This window comes from Phycodurus eques, chromosome 1, assembly GCF_024500275.1.
Source record: "Phycodurus eques isolate BA_2022a chromosome 1, UOR_Pequ_1.1, whole genome shotgun sequence".
Taxonomy (NCBI): Eukaryota; Metazoa; Chordata; class Actinopteri; order Syngnathiformes; family Syngnathidae; genus Phycodurus; species Phycodurus eques.
The window spans coordinates 51188078-51207811 of NC_084525.1; the positions used below are offsets into that span (position 1 = coordinate 51188078).

General features: G+C 40.2%; 1 protein-coding gene across 1 annotated transcript in view; it reads left to right on the forward strand.

Moving 5' to 3' along the window:
• pcbp4 (poly(rC) binding protein 4) overlaps positions 1-19734 on the forward strand; it is a 54375-nt gene that overhangs the window by 10551 nt on the left and 24090 nt on the right. Inside the window, exons 2-5 of the mRNA XM_061698397.1 lie at positions 9574-9767; positions 10302-10325; positions 12379-12411; positions 15707-15823. Coding sequence (XP_061554381.1) covers positions 9660-9767; positions 10302-10325; positions 12379-12411; positions 15707-15823 — 282 coding nt within the window. The 5' untranslated portion in view covers positions 9574-9659. The remainder of the gene's footprint in view (positions 1-9573; positions 9768-10301; positions 10326-12378; positions 12412-15706; positions 15824-19734) is intronic.

Consider the following 19734-nt stretch of genomic DNA (forward strand, 5'->3'; position numbering starts at 1 on the left):
ATAACTGTAAGCCTACTTTTTGCCAACCCTATATTATATCATGCTATTTTTCTTATTAAAAACATTATAAAGATAGATTTTTGTTGGGTGTTTTGAGGAGGCCGGAACAGATTAATGGCATTTCTGTGCATTTCCAAGGAGGAAGATGATTTGAGATAAGGGACCACTATATTCGATAAGCAGCATTAAGACCTGCAGTGTCCAACCAGCCCGAGTCTCAATAGATCACTAAGTGACACCTGGTCATGAATCATCAAAATATGGAGAAAAATATTGATTGTCAGAGCAAAGAGAGCAAACGCAGCCTTGCTGTGTGCAATTGTGTCCAATTGCTGTCTGTGCCCAATTTCGAGAGGACTATTTGCGTAATATGGTAAATTGGTCCAACAGAGGTTTTTGCATACCGGCGGTCTAATCAAAGCAGGATTTGAATATTACATAGATAGATAGAAAAAGTAAAAAGAGTACAAAAGCAGCATTTTTGGGGAATGCTAAGCAGGAAAATACAAGTCGGAGATTTAAGGTGTTGCCTGTTGGCCCTTAGCAAGTAATAAATAATAAAATAAAAGTGTAGTTCAATTTGCCACAGCAGTAGTCATACAACTAGTTCATAAGGAAATGTATTGTAGCGCCAGTGAATAAATAATGTCATGTTGAATCAGGCGGCACGGTGGCCGACTGGTTAGAGCGTCAGCCTCACAGTTCTGAGGACCCGGGTTCAATCCCCGGCCCCGCCTGTGTGGAGTTTGCATGTTCTCCCCGTGCCTGCGTGGGTTTTCTCCGGGCTCTCCGGTTTCCTCCCACATCCCAAAAACATGCATGAATTGGAGACTCTAAATTGCCCGTAGGCATGACAGTGAGTGCGAATGGTTGTTTGTTCCTATGTGCCCTGCGATTGGCTGGCTACCAGTTCAGGGTGTACCCCACCTCCTGCCCGATGACAGCTGGGATAGGCTCGAGCACCCCCGCGACCCTAGTGAGGAGAAGCAGCTCAGAAAATGGATGGATGTTGAATCAAATACACCTGGTATGCTTGTAGAATGCAAAGAAACTGGTAATATGCATTATATTCCACATTGAAGTAGTATTGGTTGTACAAAAAATTTCTTTCATTGCACCTCGCCACAGTACATTAGAAGAAATGGGGGGCACGTTTGATGAAAATAATCCAATCAAGCATGAATATGACGTGATATATCCAAAATTATATTTTTATGTCCCAAGAGGAGCTTTTATCTGAGCATGAGTGAATCTTTTTTAACGGACAAAACGATGCTTAAAAAAAGATTACATGCTGCTGGCAATTATGTGTTTTGACCACAAAAAAAAAACAGTTAAAGTCCGTGGAAAGTGAAAATAAATGTCTTCTAATCATGAAACAGCACCGACAAGGCTGTTGTTAACAACCATGCCAAATTTTAACGTTAAAATAAATAAATCAAGTATATAAAATTAGGTTTAAAAATCACTCTCAGATGCTGTGAGCGTTTCCACTGAATGCACTGAAACCATGCCCCGCTCAACTATTAGCTGTCAATCAAATACCAGTACTACAACATGGAAAAATTTATGCTACTTTCGTGTAGTATCTTTCTTATGCTTACACATAACCACGTTTCAGGTGTGAAACTATTATCGCCTTAAAGCGTCTCGTGGCTGGAATATTTCCTACTTGGTTGTCACTGGGGCTTTTCCACGCTGCAACAACGAGGCACTCGGGAAGCCCCTGATCTGTCATGTTAAGCTTGCTTTTCCCCTCACTCTTCCGCCTTCTCTCTGTGTTGTACACGCACTCACGGCAGACAACAAGGCGCTCTAAAGCGGCCACGCTTGCCTGAACACCCCCATGTACGCTGTAGGTTTTTTTTGTTTTTTTCTCTCCCTCCTCCTTACTCTTCCGTCTTTTTCATGTATGCACTCAGGGCTGACAATGAGGCGCTCTAAAACAGCCATGCCAGCAGACAACCCGAAGGCAAGACGCATTTTCAGGGTGTAGGCATAACTTTCTAGCTAACAGCATGTTGCAATCGCGCCAGATAGTTGCTGATAAGAACAAAAGGGCTCAAGTTGTTATATAGTGGGGAAGGAGCGACTCCTGCTAAATACCAAAGTGCGTCATTGGGTGCCATTTTAGGACACGTACAAAAAAAATAAAAATCAAGAAAACTGAAATGGTGAATAAAAGTTTAACGCTATGGGCTCTATTTTCATAGACAGCGTCATTCTATGAAATCACCAATCCCGGTCTTACCTGCCTCTGGCACAAAGTTGCACTGTCCACTGTGCCGAATTTACACCATTTATGAAAATATTGCCCATAGTGTCTTCATGACTGACCCTATTGCTAAAAGCCCAACAGCACGACTTCACCTTAGATCAAAGGCTGTCCGCTTTTGTATTTCAACTAGCCCCTTCCTGTGTGCATCGCAGTGTGTGAATTGTTGCCTTCTTTTATCCCAACAGCTGAACGTGTGCACATTTTATGCGTATATGTGTGTGAGGGTCGGGGCTTCGGGATTTGTGCAGGCATGTGTGTGAATGGTCCTCCACCTCGTGCCCTCACCATTGCACGTGTACTCACATTGACACCGTCACGTACTGCTGTGTATGTGCCGACACCCTGGGGAAACCCCACGTTTACCAAGCTGACACTCAAGCTAATATGGCCGGTCTCTCTTTATGTTCTATATGCAGAGGGGAACCCTGAGTGCGTCTTTCACCATACATACCAGGAGTGTGCATTTGGTTTAAGCCTTCCCAGTCAGTCGACTCTTTGACGTTCGCAGCAGAGACGTGTGTTTGTCTCAGAACAGGTGTGGGCTGCGAAGTCCTCAACACAAGCCGGTTGTAAAAGTTCCTTTTCATCTTGGCAGTCTCTCTGGTGTGGATGCTCTGGACAGAAAATGGCATGGGGAAAAAAAACTCTGACTATTGAAATGTGTGCACTGGACGCTTTGAGCCGGGACAACTTTGATGTGGCCGATTCTCTGTGTTTACTACTAAAGATAAGACCACTAAAGATAGATCTTGTTCAACACGTTCATAAAAATACATTCAGGAATGTTTTCACCATATCTAGAAATCATTCATATACACTCACCAGTCACAACATGATGTACACCTACTGCTCTCCAATATGGGCAAAATATTAGTGTATACAGGAAGTCCTCGATTTATGAACGAGTTCCGTTCCTACGCTGGCGACGTAACCCGAATTTCCGCATAAGTCGGATTTCACCGTTAAAGTCGAAATTTACGTCTGAATACTTCTGTTACGAGTATTGTCCCACATGATTGTGACAGCAAGTTCAGTGTGTGTGGGCGTGTGCGTCGATGTGTGGGTGAAACGGGATTGCGCAGGTGTCGTCCGGCGACTGTGAAGGAGGAAGGCGTGCGCGCAGGTGCGAGTGTTTACAGTGGCAAGTGTAGTGACGGCGACCAGGGAAGAGTAGCGATTAGCGGAGGACCCGTTGACGTTCAATGTGCAGAGGAGCTAATAAAGGCATTAAAGCAGCAAATCGGTGCTTCGTGCCTTTATTGTTCCCGCCACCCAGCTCAGCTGTGCATAGAGAAGGGAGTTAACCCTGAGTAGAACAACCTCGGCCCTGGAGAAGGCGTCTCCAGACCACGGTCAGGTGACCGTAGCGGGAAAGGTTAACACTTCGTATAAAGAAACTAAAATACATTAAAATAAAAAAATAAGATGCTGTACTTACCATTACTGCTGAGAGTGTGAAAAAAGGAGGGCGAAAGATACTCCCGGCGTACAAATACAGACAAGCACTATGCACTAGCTAAGCAGAAACACTATGGTGCTGGGGACAAAATGGCAGACGAGGCATGGGGGTCGTAATGTCGAAACGTCATAGGTCGAGTACATCGTAACTCGAGGACTTCCTGTATCCCAATATAGGTAATTTTACTTGAAATTAATGGCAATTTTGGCGGCACGGTGGACGACTGGTTAGAGCGTCAGCCTCACAGTTCTGAGGACCGGGGTTCAATCCCCGCCTCCTGCCCGATGACAGCTGCAGGCGGGGATACAAATATTCTCTCATATTTTCCCCATCCATTTTCTGAGCCGCTTCTCCTCACTAGGGTCGCGGGCGTGCTGGAGCCTATCCCAGCTATCATCGGGCAGGAGGCGGGGTACACCCTGAACTGGTTGCCAGCCAATCGCAGGGCACATACAAACAAACAACATTCGCACTCACATTCACACCTACGGGCAATTTAGAGTACCCAATTAATGCATGTTTTTGGGATGTGGGAGGAAACCGGAGTGCCCGGAGAAAACCCACGCAGGCACGGGAAGAACATGCAAACTCCACACAGGTGTGACCAGGGATTGAACCCCGCTCCTCAGAAGCTCTAACCAGTCGTCCACCGTGCCGCCCATATTTTCCCCATTTAATTATAAAACATACTATATTTTATTTAGAAGAAACAATAAAATAAATAAAAGATACCTAGACTACTAAACACTAAACTATTAACTTTTGTTCTTCATACTAGGAACAAAAAGCAATGATGAAAGCTGTCCTGGCTACTCTTCAACTGTAAATATGTCTTATCGTTTGAGTTGCATTCAAGTTTAATTAATGAGGAATTTATTGTTATGCAGGTACAAATCCTTTAGAAGAAATACTTACAGAACCAGCCTGGATGCTGCAGGCTGGACAAGAGTTTTGTGTGCATGGATTTGGGTCCCATTTGTCTGTAATTGTGGAAGGATCAGGCAAAACCTGAGTGTCGCTGCTGTACACAAGCTTTGCTTGGCATAAGTTGGCAACAAACTTGCATATTGTGATAAATTGCCACAAAAATTAGGTGATGAAACGTCTTGGCGATCCTTTTTAGGAATCCTTCGTGTTTTCTGCCAACCAATTTCATGTACATAAGCAAAATTACCTCATGCGCCTGTTCAGCCAACTCTCCTATTAATAGATTCGCACCACGAAGAACTCAAAATCTTACTAAGTGAATTTATCTTATTTCTAGTGAAAACATCTTACTGTACTTTTTTTATAATTCTGACTTTTTTTTTTCTTCTAAATTTTAAGCAGGACAAAAATACATTTTAAAATACAAGATGTTATTTTAAGAATCGTATCAAGTTAAATCATGCTATCCATTGGCAGATTTGTTCACTTATTTTAGGGACTAAATGTCATGTGTATATTGCTTGTGTATTGCTTCACGACATTTAGTTTTCCAGTAAGGCGCTAAGGCAAGAGTTCAAATGCATTTTGTTGTACTTATTCATACAGACATGCTTTCTGGAGGTTGATAGTATTTATTACGTATAAAAATGGTTATACTATTTTTAATTGTTATATAACCCTCTGCAAAATTGGAGGCTACGTTGTTACAGTAAATATGAATACTTTGTTTGCATGGCTTCATCTTTTAAATGGATTTGTTTGTACTGTATATGTAAAATGTTGAATATAAGTGAAACACTGATAAATATTTTGTGGTATTTTATCATTGTACTAGCAACAAACACAACACTAACTGGGCAAAAATTATGTAGTTCAGGTGGCCAACTGGTTAACATGACCGAGTCAAGGTACAGAGGTTGTGGGATCATCTCTTGGCTGCAGCCTTCCTGCGTGTAGTTTGCATATGTTTCCCCCATGCTTGTGTGGATTTTATAGTGGTATAGAAAATGGATGGATGGAGGATGGCATTCATTCAACAAAGATTGATATAAGAACAACAGACTAAACCTGTCGTGGTTCATAAAACAAGGTTGAATTTTATGTAAGATTTAAGATTGAATTTGACTTCAAATATTGAAATATTTATAAATATTGAGATTGAATGCAAGAGAGTGTAACTGAATTAATGAAAATCTTAAGATCATGTTGCACATACTATAGTACACCTTTTTTCACAAACATGAAGGAAACAGATTGAATTTGCATGATTTGTTTAGATTTGAAATTCATGTTCATCGAATGATTTTTTTTCATATTGAAATTATGTGCAGTTCTAAACCTTTCGTCATACTATACTAAAAGCAGATGGAACAGAACATCATGTACAAATATAAAACTACAAAAGGCTATACAAATGACATAAACTACTACCTAATGATACGGTAATCAAAACCATGCATATTCTTACACTTGAAGGCAAAGGAGGGAGTAGTACAGATAACATTTAACATAAAAAACTAAGGCCAATAAACACAACTCTGAATCAATCAATCAGTCAGTCAATCAATTAAAACCTTTATTTAACCAGAAAATTAAAAAGACGAGTTATTACTACTTTACATATTAACTTACCTGCCTTGTGTGCCTCTTTTATACCTTATTTAGGTATAAAATACAATAGTCTACTTGAGTTACGAAGTAAGGTTACAGAAGTTGTCATGCTGCTGAATCATTTCATTGTAATTGTTTTGTGTATATACTGTTAGCATTTATATTACTATTGCTGTGCATTAATATTATTACCCTTAATGGTAAAAAAAGGTTCTGACTTATACCAAAAACTCATCTGTAATAATTCAATTCACAGCCTAATTGAGGGCAGGATCAAGGTTACAAGAATTTTACATTTTGGCAATCTCACTGGTAGGGTTTGAGATTTTATGTCTCTTTTGTTCCTTTTAAAAATCTATCTGTAAATGCCAAAAATGAATGCCCTAAACTGGTGTTCTTACTCAAACATATGAGTTCTTACTCAAACATATAAGATTTATATCTTACTCAAACATATAAGATTTATAATTATAATTAGAATATTTATTGTCACGCTGCGTAAAAGTAGCTTTCCTGACCATGTTTCATTAAATGAGGCTGTATGTCCTTTTGATTGCCGCTATAGAGATGTTCTTTTCCGGAAGCTGTTTGGTTTCTCCTCGGCTCTGGAAAATGTCAGGACACATTTGGTGGTGACTTGTGACAGTGGCTCCACAGTCTTGGCTTTGCAAATTCTCTCTCGTGTGCAAGCGGGGCTAATTGAGAACAAAGAGTCTCTGTTCATCCTGGAATGCTGTTGCTTGATATTCTGTAAATGAGGAGTTCAGATGCTCGCCGCCCTCGCCCGGACACAGAGAACATGCCTTGTTATCAACCCACAGAACTGTAAATACTGATTACTCCAACCATTAGTCTTAACGGAATAAATCACTTCTAGTATTAGCCGTGCCCTTTTGGTGCCTAAGCATAATGACACTAACCCATGTATGGCACAAATGTGCTTTGTGATGACGTGTGTTGAACACATGTAGACCAAAGTTAAATTTGCGATCGCTCGACTTCAAATCTGCAGCTGACAGCAAGCAAATATTCTCGTCGACCTCTTGACCTAAGTTTGAAATAAATGGAAATTACACGCGGGTGGACTTTTGACTGTCACAAGTCCGAGCGTCTCCCTCGAAAAAAGCCGAGCAAGGATGCATTCGCTGCAATTTAATCCGCCGAAATGAGTCTTTGCTGCAGTTACTGCTTACTGATAGATTGGCACGCCATGCTGTCCCACAGAGGAATAAACACATACAGGCAGTCAAGCTTTATGACGTCTTAAGAGCGATGTGTGCGAGCATCTGAGCTTGTCTCTGCCAGCTTCAAGTGCATAAATAAACCAACGAAGCAGTAATGGCCTTGTGCACTAAGCAAAAGCAATAAAGCGGCCTACAACACATCTCCCGGGAGTTGGATCTCATCTAAAATAATACCCATTTATTAAACATGATAGCCTCACATAGCTCACCGCATCTACTGACAGCATGCAGATTTATGAAACGCACACAAGAGCATGTCCAGCAAAGTCAGCAGAGAAGCAGCAGTTTGCCCAGAATACGCCTGGCAAACAAGTGACCTTGATTAGTCAGAGAAGCGAGCATCCTGTTACCGAGTGTCATTAAATTGCCAATAAAATCCAGTGGCCCTCATTTTAGTGCTATTGAATGGATTGCCTTGAAATGCAGTACAGACATACTATATTCCCAAAGGCCGAAACCTCGACTGTCTGTTGTGCTGATCTTCCAGTGGACATTACTGTAATATCACACAAAGAAACAATGGGACACATTTGCCAGCAGTTCTTACGAACAAGTCTGTGTTGTGCACGTTTTGTATCAAGTGTATTATTAAAGAGCGCGATTTGCAGTTGGAAAAAAAAAATCTATTTTTGTCATATAGTATTTGTTAAAAGAGTCATTATGACATGACAGTAGCACATAATAAATATGATCTGTGAAAAAAAAAAAAAAAATCAGCTGTCTGTGGTCACATCTTGTGCATCAAATTTGATAACGATAATAATGATAATGGCCCTTTTGACAAAAGGTGATTTTTCTTTTTCAGTACAAACTTTCTATTTAACAACCTTTTTAGAAGACAAGTCAGATTCATAAAAACATTCTTAAAATGCAGAATTGTTTACACCTGTGTTAGCAAATTCATTTTCCTGTTAATGCGAGATTGAAAAAATTTTGCGAGATGAGAGAAATCGGCTCAGAGGCACGGTGCTGCCTAATTAGCAAATGTTAGCGTGATAACAAATTCTTGCCTTGCAGCACTGTTTTTAAAATCCCTCCCCAAAACAAAATGAAGTACATAAAAACTACATTTTGATTCCATAAAAATATTAACAAACGAGCTGGAGAAGTGCTACTTCATTATTTTGCGTCTTTGAAAACATACTGTAGACCAGGTGCCACCAACATTTTGGAAACTAAGAGTAATTTCTTTAGTACTGCGTTATGTGAACGACTACCACTTGTTACATCTGAAATAACAAATTTGGTCAAATTATCTTGAATTGTTCATATTAGCAACCCTTTATTGCTCGGTGACTGTTTTTCTCAATGTCTTTATGTCTTAAAAGTGTCTTTTGTACTAGAGCGGCTCCAATTACCGGAGACAAATTCCTTGTGTGTTTTTTGGACATACATACAAATAAAGATGATTCTGATTCTGATTAATGATGCTCTATGTGGAGAGGCTAATCATGTTAATGCTTTCTCACAATCATTATCAACAATGATTTAACAAGGCAGAAAACATAAACATCAAGATGCAGCACTTTATTTCTATAAATCTCTGCAAGTGTTACTGTTTGAAAATGATCACTTAGACAACATTCCGAGGAAATGACAATTACTCACACTGCCAATCCTCCTGGTCAATTTCCTGTACACAACGGGGTGGTCATTATGACTTTTTTATGATCAACCATCAGTATCAGTCGAACTAATGAAAGTAGGAAGATGTTTGGTTTTGCTTTGTAAGACCCGCAATCTAATTTGTTTTTACGGGAGCTCTTTTTGTTAGAAAGTATGAAAATCATTCAAGTCATAATGCTGTCAGACGTAACAAAAACATCAAATTTCCCCCTAAAACAAGCTCAGTCATTAGTTTTGACGGTTGCTCTGGGAAGCTAAAAAATGTAAGCCCAACCCAGCCAATTCAACAAAATAAAAATGTATACAATATTAAATATATTAGTATTATTATTGTTGGGGTTGTTTTTTTATGTGCATATACTTGCGTTCAAGCCTGCATTCTGATTGAATGAGGGTTGAATGAATTTCCCTTCTGTTCTTTCTTTCAGAGGCGCACTGAAGGACGTCGGCGACCCAGCCAGCCAGCGAGCGCCGGCCTCGGTTTGAGTGCGTGACCAGCGGCTGAGCCTTGTTCATGCGTCTCCCTGCGTGCCACTCCCATATCACTATGAACTGTGAGCAGGACTTTGGAGACGGGGGCTTGGGAGTGACCCTCACATTACGACTGCTCATGCACGGAAAGGTAAAAAGCCTGCTGCTTTGTGTCACGCGCTGCACATTTTGCATCTGTCTAATGAATTATGCGCACCGCTCTCAAAGAAATAATGTATAATAAAGCTCTTGTACTGTCTTAAGTTTTGAAGGGGAAAATTAGGCCGGCCAACTGCTTTGGTCACACACACAATAAAAAATAATAATAATAAAGAAATAAATCATTCAACAGTCATGATGAAACTTCACAAGTGGAAAATATATTTGCTGTCAAGCATAGCAAGCAATATAGATCAACACACTGCTTGGTTTCTTTCGTTTTCCATTTTGCATGGCCCCTTGTTGCTAGGCAGACTTCATCCGGTTCAATCATAACTGATTCATAGGCCAATGAAATATAAATGCCACACCCACAAGGCACACACTACAGCTACAGTTTTACTTATCCACATTAATTGTACAACTGAATTACTGGTCTGTATTAAATATAAAATATATGCAGATGCCACAGACTGCGGGGATGTTTTTGCCTTGCTTTCTGAATTTGTATTTATTTGTATTATAGGAGGTTGGCAGCATCATAGGAAAGGTAAGCTTGATCTTTGTTATTGTGCTATGCATGTTTGTGAATGAGCTTAATTTCACAGCAGTAATTTTCAGTTTTGAGTGATACTTTGATTTGCATTTTTATTTGGACTATATATATTACTCTCAGTCATTGCCCATATTGGGACCTTTTATGATTCACAAGCCTTTCTATAACCGTAGCCCTCTAGCCTACTTTTATTTGAAGTCAGCAGAAAGCCTCCTGGTTGGAATATCTGAGGTAGCCTAAATGTAATTGCCTCAAACCAACCCCGCAACCACCTCCATTACCTCTAATGCAACACAGCAATCCATCAAAATAGGGGATGGGGGGGGGGGGGGGGGGGGGTGACATTAGCGTATTGACTGCAAGCCTTCTGTTGAAACTGAACTCCACGGATGCTTTCCCGTAGGCCCCCGGTGGGCACTCGTGGTGTCAATTCGGTGGGGCCCAGCTGCCTTGAAATAAAACACCTGCATAGGGCATCAATAGAAGACCAAGGTGGAGGGACAAAAAATAGATTCACACCAATATAAAGTGTGCTGAAAAGAATTATGCCTCGACAAATGCTGCAATACGCTGCTACGACGTCACGTTCCAAAAAAAGCTTGTACAGTTGGTAGCTCGAGATACGAGTGACCCAATGTTTTTTGAGATACAAGTCGTTGTTGAGCCGTTATTTTCCCCACAACAAGCAGCAGTTAGCCAGATGGACAACAATTCTTCCAAAAAGAGGCTTCGAGCTGTTTAATCCCCACTCCCAGCTGAAGTTTACTGTCAAACTAAATATAAAACAAAATAATTACATGCTGTGTATTTCAAACAACCACACAGCATTGCCTTTAACTCACCTAGCTTAATGTTAACAAATAATGAGAAACGTCATAGATGGACCAACGCATAGCATCTACTGTATGTGGCGATGTTGTAACACAAAGGATATTTGAACAAAAAACGCTGCTGCAACGCATGTAGACAGACAATACAACAATACTCACAGGCATATATTCTTTATTCGATGCGAAAAATGAGTGATATTATTGCAGTTACTGAGTCACTAACAGATGTTATATTAGTTTTCTTCGTTTGTTTCTGCTGCCCCCCAGAGACCGAGTTGCACACACCAGAGGGAGCTGCAATGAATTAATCATGATTTACAAACTGCTTAATGCTTTAATTTCTTAAATTATTTACGTGCATACTTTGCTTTATTCAGTACAATATTCTCCTTATGAGACAAGATTAATGGCATTTCCATTCACTTCAATGGGAGAGAACAGATTAAACTTGTATCTCAAGGCGCCACTGTACTGTATGTCTTTTAATCGACGAATAAAAAAAATCTTTGTTTTGTTTGGCAACAAAGGAAGGGCTCACAATATCTGGAGATCGATGCTTTCTCTTTGATTGTGATGATACAGCATGTCTGAATGATCCAGCAGGGAAGAGAAGAGGAAGAGATGAGTTTGGTGCAGAGAGGCACTTGATCTGCACCACTTGAACAAAATGGACCAGCTCTCCACCACACGAGCTTTCCCTCTTTCATCTCTTCCCCTTCAATAGCAAACAGGACAGCAGAATCGCAAAGGACCACAAATCCTGTTACTCGTAAAATATGAGAGATGATAGTGGTTAAGACGCTCTTGTAAGGGAGAGATCGTCAGTGGGTGGGCAAAGGTGCAAACAGACGAGTGACACCAGTGAGAAGAAAATGGAGGCGGATGTGACTCAACGTAAGGAGAAGCAGAGGAGGGTGACACAAGTTTGAACTTGTTAGATATTTTTGTCTCTGGTAGGAGGTCTTCGGTACACACTTCCATGGCATACACATCAATTAAAGCAGCCAGACATCTTCTCACACAAATGTGTCTGATGCTGCTTTGTGTGACACGGTATTGCATCAGAACACCGCACTACAACTTTCTGATTAATTCCAATGAGGCTTGATGGTAATTGCTTTTGAATAGAGAGCCACATCTTAAAGTTAAATTTGTCTTTTTTATTATTATTTAGCATGCTTTAAAGCTGCCCTTCATTATGTTTTTTTCCCCCCCAGAAAGGAGAGACTGTGAAACGAATACGTGAGGAGGTACGTTGTACACCACATTTAATCGTCGAGCCCCATATTAACTTCTACCCTTGACCAATTTTGCTATCTGCTCTTTTGTTTCTTATTATGATGTAACTATGTGTGCAAACAAAAAAAATGTTCGAAGGACATCAATTTAAGTTCAACTTGCTGTTACCTCCAACAAGTGCAATGCGTGAGGTAGGAGGTTTCGTTGGTTGGTTTTAGTTTGTTTTTGTAGCATTACGCCAAATCTGTTTCACAAACCTTTGAGGGTAGCTGAGACATGGACCAAGAAAGAAGGTGAGATTTTTCATTCATGAAGGAAAAAACAAACAAAAAAGAGGAGGATGAAGGAATTATCACTTTTTTCAATTATAATGAATATTCATTGAGGAAATAACAAATCTGCAATTTAGAGAGAACAAATAAAAAAAGATTTACGGTTGTTAAAAAAACGCTTGAACTTATTAAAACACAATTTCTAAAGTATTCCTTAGCACGTGTTCTCACTCTCTCGCAAGCACAGTTCTCCAAAGCTGTTTATTTGTTTACAGTAAAACTGACACATAAAACGAGCAAATCAAACATTGTATTTTTAAACACCAAAATGTTCAACCAAACCATGTAATTGTGTCTAAGGAAAGTCCATAAGCAAATATACAGTATATAATGTGAAACCCCATAGATGGGCAAACAGAAATTAGCAGAGATGTTAAAGAAATTATATACCTTTAAACAACTGCTACTTTAAATGTCCCATATTTTGTCTATTTAGACCTCCATAGAGTGACTCTCTAACATGGACTTAGTATAAAAGTGTCAATTTCATTAAAAAAAACACCTTGGTTTTGTCATACGACTGTCTAGAGAAGGCCCCCTCTGACAGCTACGTACTTCTGTTTGACCCAGTTTTGTATCTGTTTTGTTCATATTTGACTAAGACCGCCCCCTTTCCTATGATTGGTTGCTTCCGTGTGGAAGACTCACTTGTGAGAGCACACGTGTTTGTTATGTTGACAGTGCTGGCTCGGGAGCGGAAAGGGAAGGCGGAGATCTTCGCTAGTGACATACTAAGAGTATACAACACTACAGGCATAAATTCTCTCTACTCTGTGGGAACACCAAATATACAAGAAATTAGTTGGGGATATTCTCTGCCACTTATTCTTGCTCTTAATTAATCGGCATATCTTTTAGTAGACATCAGTGCTGCCCGGCATGTTGCGGCACAACGTGACACTACACTGGAGGCATGCAACATACATTTTTTTGCCTAGTGTACACTGTAAATACCCATAAAAAAATAATCACTCATTGCACAAACATCACGAACAATCAACTGCGATATAGCGAAGGAACACTGTATAGCGTTAATGGATTTCGATGTCTCTCAGTATGTGACCTTTTAGGTCAGGAAATAGCCTGTTAACGAATGGACAGACATTCACAAATATTCTGCAGTACTAAGCGCTATTCTAAGTATTGTAGTTATGTGATTTTCAATCCTAACTTCTTTGTCTCTTATCAAGCTGCTCACTCACCAGATCCCTATCTCATTCGTTTCATGTTTAACAACACCGGTTTTCCACTCGAATCTCTTTTCATAAATCCCAAGGGTGCAGCTTATCAAATGAGTTGTTGCGCCTTTTATTACAACGTAATTAGTCCGACGCTGCAGCGGTACATTTGATTTCTTCTCCAATTGCGAAGGTTTTATTTTGTGGTCCTGACGAGGCGGACGGATAAACAGGAGAAGTGTGAGGTCATGGGACAATGCAGCCCTGCACAGCCGCTGGACTAAACAGTCGCCCCGTGGTGGTCATCCAACCATGCCATTATCCAGTCAGCCATTTTTGGCTTGTGTTACTAACTGTATGAGTTTCATGCCGTCATCCTCCTCCCCACCCCCCAGTGGGCCGCACAGTCACAGTGGGAGCATGACTCACTGGACTGTCACTGCTCATGTGACTCAAACCTTGAAATCAAGGACGCTGAACGGGAGAAGATGAAGGCAGAAGATGTATAATGCAGTAACCGCAGTAATTCCCAGAGGAGAGGCTACATTAGATAGTCCGTCTTTCAGCTTTCAGTCTCTCGTTCTTTCCTGACCAACTGTTATGTTCCACTGTGATGCTAAGTTAGCATCGCTACTCCATAGGGCTGGGCGATATGGCCTAAAATTCATATCAAATGAGGTCACTTAACGATATACAGGTATATTACAATATAAACGTAAGTGTAAAAATTATAATGAAAGTATTTCTAAATGGGTTATATAGTCCCTTAACAAAGCTAAATGAGATATATGAGCAACCTACTTCCACATTCAGCAAAACAGGTTGAAGCACTTTCTCCCGGCTCGGGTAAATGGCGAGAGGTACTGTGACGAAGCCCCATGGCAACTTAAATTTTTTTTTTTAAACACAAGATATCACCGCAGACACCAAAGATGATAAAAGTTGATGTTTGGGCTTTGTTTATGTTTACATATATCATATTTGTATAAATAAATGATATACATGTATTGAAGTTTTATCCAAAGACACCAGCCATAGAGAAAACAAAATTTTCTTCGTTTCAAACAATATGTCATCAAACTGCAGTTATGGTTGTTAGCGTAGCATACACAGGGAGTAAGTGAACCTGTTTTCCGTGTTTGGTCATGTGACATTCTGCATATAGCAAATTAGGAAAAAAAAAAAAAAAAAAGATCTTTGAGAAAATGTATTGTGCAAATCTCAAAACTCAATATTGAAACTCAGCACTCTATGGTGCAAAGTAGTGCAAACAATTACAAGTAACATAATTGATGTAAATACTTAATATGCTTTTTTACCTTAAAGGCTCCTCCTCCTGGTTTACGTATGCAGTAACGTATTGATTCATTTCCAGTTTGTAGATGTGTCATGTGTACCTACTGTGTAGCTATTGTATTATTTTCTCTCTGGACAATTGACCTGTAATTTGCTGTTAAAAGTTGGTTTACTTTCCACTGTAATGCGGTTTTAGCTAGATTTATGGTAAGTGTACTGTACCACCTCAGCACTTATTCTGGTTCAATTAAAATCCAGGCACCTGAAAAATCTCCTTATAGTAAGTCCATTTCCAACTGCTGCAAACATACGGTATGTGAAATAATATTATAATAATGTCTACCGTAATGCTTCACTTAATTGGTCTATTCCATAGTCTCTTAACGAAGTTCTGTTGTTTTAAGTTATTCTGGTAACCAACAACTGACAAACATAACTTTGTCCATTATACCAAGTCAACCATTTAAAAGCGTCATATCTGTTGACTTCTGTCCCTGCAGAGCAGTGCTCGGGTCAACATCTCAGAAGGTTCCTGTCCAGAGAGGATCATCACCATCACGGGATCCACAGAAAGTGTCTTCAGAGCCTTCACCATGATCACATACAAACTGGAAGAGGTACCGCTAACTTCTGCTAAAAAAGTAAAAGTGCCCTCCGCTGCTTTTACTGCATCAATAAGTCATCACGCACTCTATGAACAAATGTATTGAGACATACCTTTTAATGGGTTTATTAGTCATTCAGGGGGTGGGATATATCCTTTTAGTTCCATTTTTTTCATCTTAACCCACCTTTCAGATTGTGAGCTACACTCCAACATCTTGTAGTTGGTTTTCAACGAAGACTGGAAGATGTTTTAGCTCCATATCATCTTAATGACCACTTCCTATACTGGCAAGTTGTCATTACATTTTGCCCATATATAAAGATGTATTCTGTGTTTTTTAACTTTTTTTTTCTCGATGCAAACATTAAAAGAGGCTTGTAACGTTGTCAAAATACTGGGTAGAATAAATGAAATCATTTGCCTGTGATGGGTGGAGAAGGAAAAAAATAATAATTTTTCTCCACCTGATACAAAAATCATTTCCTGCGCCTCATCTCTGCAGCTTCACTAATGTACTCTCATCTCTATCGATTAGTCTCTGAACACAAGTGATAGAGAGGGAAATGTTATTTTTCCTGGAATTTGATGTGCCTTCAGATAGGTGAAATACTTGTTGACTGGATGTAAAGTAGCTCCTCAAACCATGATTTAAAGCGCTTGAACATAGATTACATGAATTATCATATAGCAATATATGCAAGATTTTGTCCTTTAAAAGTACAAAGTTGATTGTTTTTTTTAATATTAATTTACATTTGTACAGTTGCATACAAAATTAATTATCCCCATTATAGCCTGCGATTGGCTGACAACCAGTTCAGGGTGTACCCTGCCTCCTGCCCGATGATAGCTGGGATAGGCTCCAGCACTCCAGCGACCCGAGTGAGGAGAAGCGGCTCAGAAAATGGATGGATGGATAAAAAAAATAAAAAGATGACTACTTTTCAAAAAATAATGGCCAGCTATTTCATTATGATTTTGTTTTGTTGGTTCATGACACAGTACTTCAAATGTATAACCTTTGCAAATACTGTACAGCAAACCCCCATCTTTTGTGGAGGTTACATCCCAAAAATTGCAAATACCGGACCTCCCCCACAGAATATGTGCTTTTCTACAGTTTGAGCTTCCCCCCACACATTTCAAAAACATGCTTGTTAGGCACATCAAAGACTCTAAATTGTCCTTAGGTGTGAATGTGAATGTGAATTGTTGTTTATTTCTATGCGCCCTGTGATTGGCTGACCAGGTCAGTATGGCCTCTTGCCCAAAAGTCAGACAGGATCGGCTCCAGCACAGCCACGACTGTCGTGAGGATAAGCTGTATAGAAAATTATTAGATAGTTGAGATGAACTCCACAGCGCTTCTGCTGGTTGCAGTCTAGTACTGCACTCCATTTGTCTACAATTGCTTCAGTTTTCACATGATCAATTCTTAAAGTTGGATTAATCAATCAATCTGTAGAAATAGTACATATCACTTCAGGGATCATCTTATTTACTAAATACCGTAAGTAATAGAATGCTAATTGTTTCCATGGTGACCGTGCACCTCCACCTCTAATTAAAATGGTGTCACAATAGATAATGATGAGGAAACAGGCACAGCGGTCCACTCATTAAAGATTTTTCTCACTCTCCTCTTTGCGTGCAGGGGAAACGCATTAGTTTCCATGACAACGTATTGACTGACCCACTGTGCACCACCACACTCGACTTAAAAAAAACAAAGGGAATAATCCACCCGCTGGTCACCGAGTGTTTGGGTCTCATCAGCGCACTTTCATCAAGAAGCGTACCACCTCCGCCTCTTTTGTGCATTGCGGAAACACACTAGAGAGCCTGCAAAGTGTGCTTGCGCAATCTCAAACTGAAGTTGCTCTAGTAACAGCAGGCCCGTACTTGAGTGTCATCCATGTTTATTTGTTCTCGGGTGTCATGGCGCAGCAGGCATGAAAGCAATATAATCTTTTGCCATCAGGGCTACTTATCCTGCCCGCAACACTATACGCTTCCGAGATTAAACCCTGCAACATCGCGCGTGTGCGTGATTGTTCCTTATTGTTGCGAGGAAAGTGTAGCAGAGGTGGAAAAGGATTGAAAAGTACTGTACTGAAAGGTCTTTTTTTTTTCATAACGTTTCATGTCCTTTTATCGGGTTTGAAAGATAATTTGGGTTGGAAATTCCTTCAATGTCCTTTTTCAAGCTATTTTAGTTGGTCTTTTACACCGTGAACTAACATGAGTTTGACATCCCTGCTGTATACTACAGACTCGCTTGCTTAAAACCCAGAAATGCGTTACTGTTCAGCTTAGTTGTGTGGGTGAGTACCAACCGCCACAGATGTGCTGTCTACGAATATAGAGCCCTAAATGTTAGCGGTGTAAAGTTTTCTTTTTTGGGACTGTACAATCAATTAAAAGTCAAAAAGAGGTGAAACTTACCTGTCGAGTAGAAATGTTGCTAACTCCGCATTGCTTCTGAATCCTCTCAGCTGAGCTCCATTTACAGTGGGTACGGAAAGTATTCAGACCCCCTTACATTACATTTTTCACTCTTTTTTTTTCTAAAATCATTTCAGTATTTTTTTTCCACATTAATGTACACACAGCACACCATATTAGCATGAAAAAAACCCTGAATTGTTGAAATTGTTGATTTTTGCAGATTAAAAAAAAAAAAGAAAAACTGCAATATCACATAGCCATAAGTATTCAGACCCTTTGCTCAGTATTTAGTAGAAGCACCCTTTTGAGCTGATACAGCCATGAGTCTTTTGGGGAATGATACAACAAGTCACACCTGGATTTGGGGATCCTCTGTCATTCCTCCTTGCAGATCCTCTCCAGTTCTGTCGGGTTGGATGGTGAACGTTGGTGGGCAGCCATTTTCAGATCTTTCCAGAGATGCTCAATTGCGTTTAAATCAGGGTTCGGGCTGCGCCATTCAAAAACAGTCACAGAGTTGTTCTGAAGCCACTCCTTCTGTATTTTAGCTGTGTGCTTAGGGTCAATGTCTTTTTTTGAAGGTAAACCTTCGGCCCAGTCTGAGGTTCTGAGCACTCTGGAGAAGGTTTTCGTCCAGGATATCCCTGTACTTGGCCGCATTCATATTTTCTTCGATTGCAACCAGTCTCCCAGTCCCTGCAACTGAAAAACACCCCCACAGCATGATGCTGCCACCACCATGCTTCACTGTCAGGACTGTATTGGACAGGTGATGAACAGTGCCTGGTTTTCTCCACACATGCCACTTAGAATTAAGGCCAACAATTTCTATCTTGGTCTCAACAGACCAGAGAATCTTATTTCTCACCATCTTGAGGTCCTTCAGGTGTTTTTTTAGCAAACTCCATGTGGGCTTTCATGTGTGTTGCACTGAGGAGAGGCTTCCCGACCTCATATCTGCAGCTCAGCCACAGTGATCTTTTGGTTCTTGTTTATCTCTCTCGCCAAGGCTCTTCTCCCCCAATTGCTCAGTTTGGCCGGACGGCCAGCTCTCGGAAGGGTTCTGGTCATCCCAAACTTCTTCCATTTCAGCATTATGGAGGCCACTGTGCTCTTAGGAACCTTAAATGCAGCAGACATTTTTTTGTAACCTTGGCCAGATCTGTGCCTTGCCACAATTCTGTCTCTGAGCTCACAGCAAAGGGTCTGAATACTTATGGCTGTGTAATATTTCAGTTTTTCTTTTTTAATAAATCAGCAGAAATTTCAACAATTACATTATTTTTCTGTCAAATTTGGGTGCTGTGTGTACATTAATGAGGAAAAAAAATTACTTAAATGATTTTAACAAATGGCTGCAATATAACAAAGAGTGAAACATTTAAGGGGGTCTGAAAACATTCAGTACCCACTGTACCTCCTATGGCAACTAATGTTCAGCCTTGTTTTGACTCAGGATCCGTCGAATTCTTT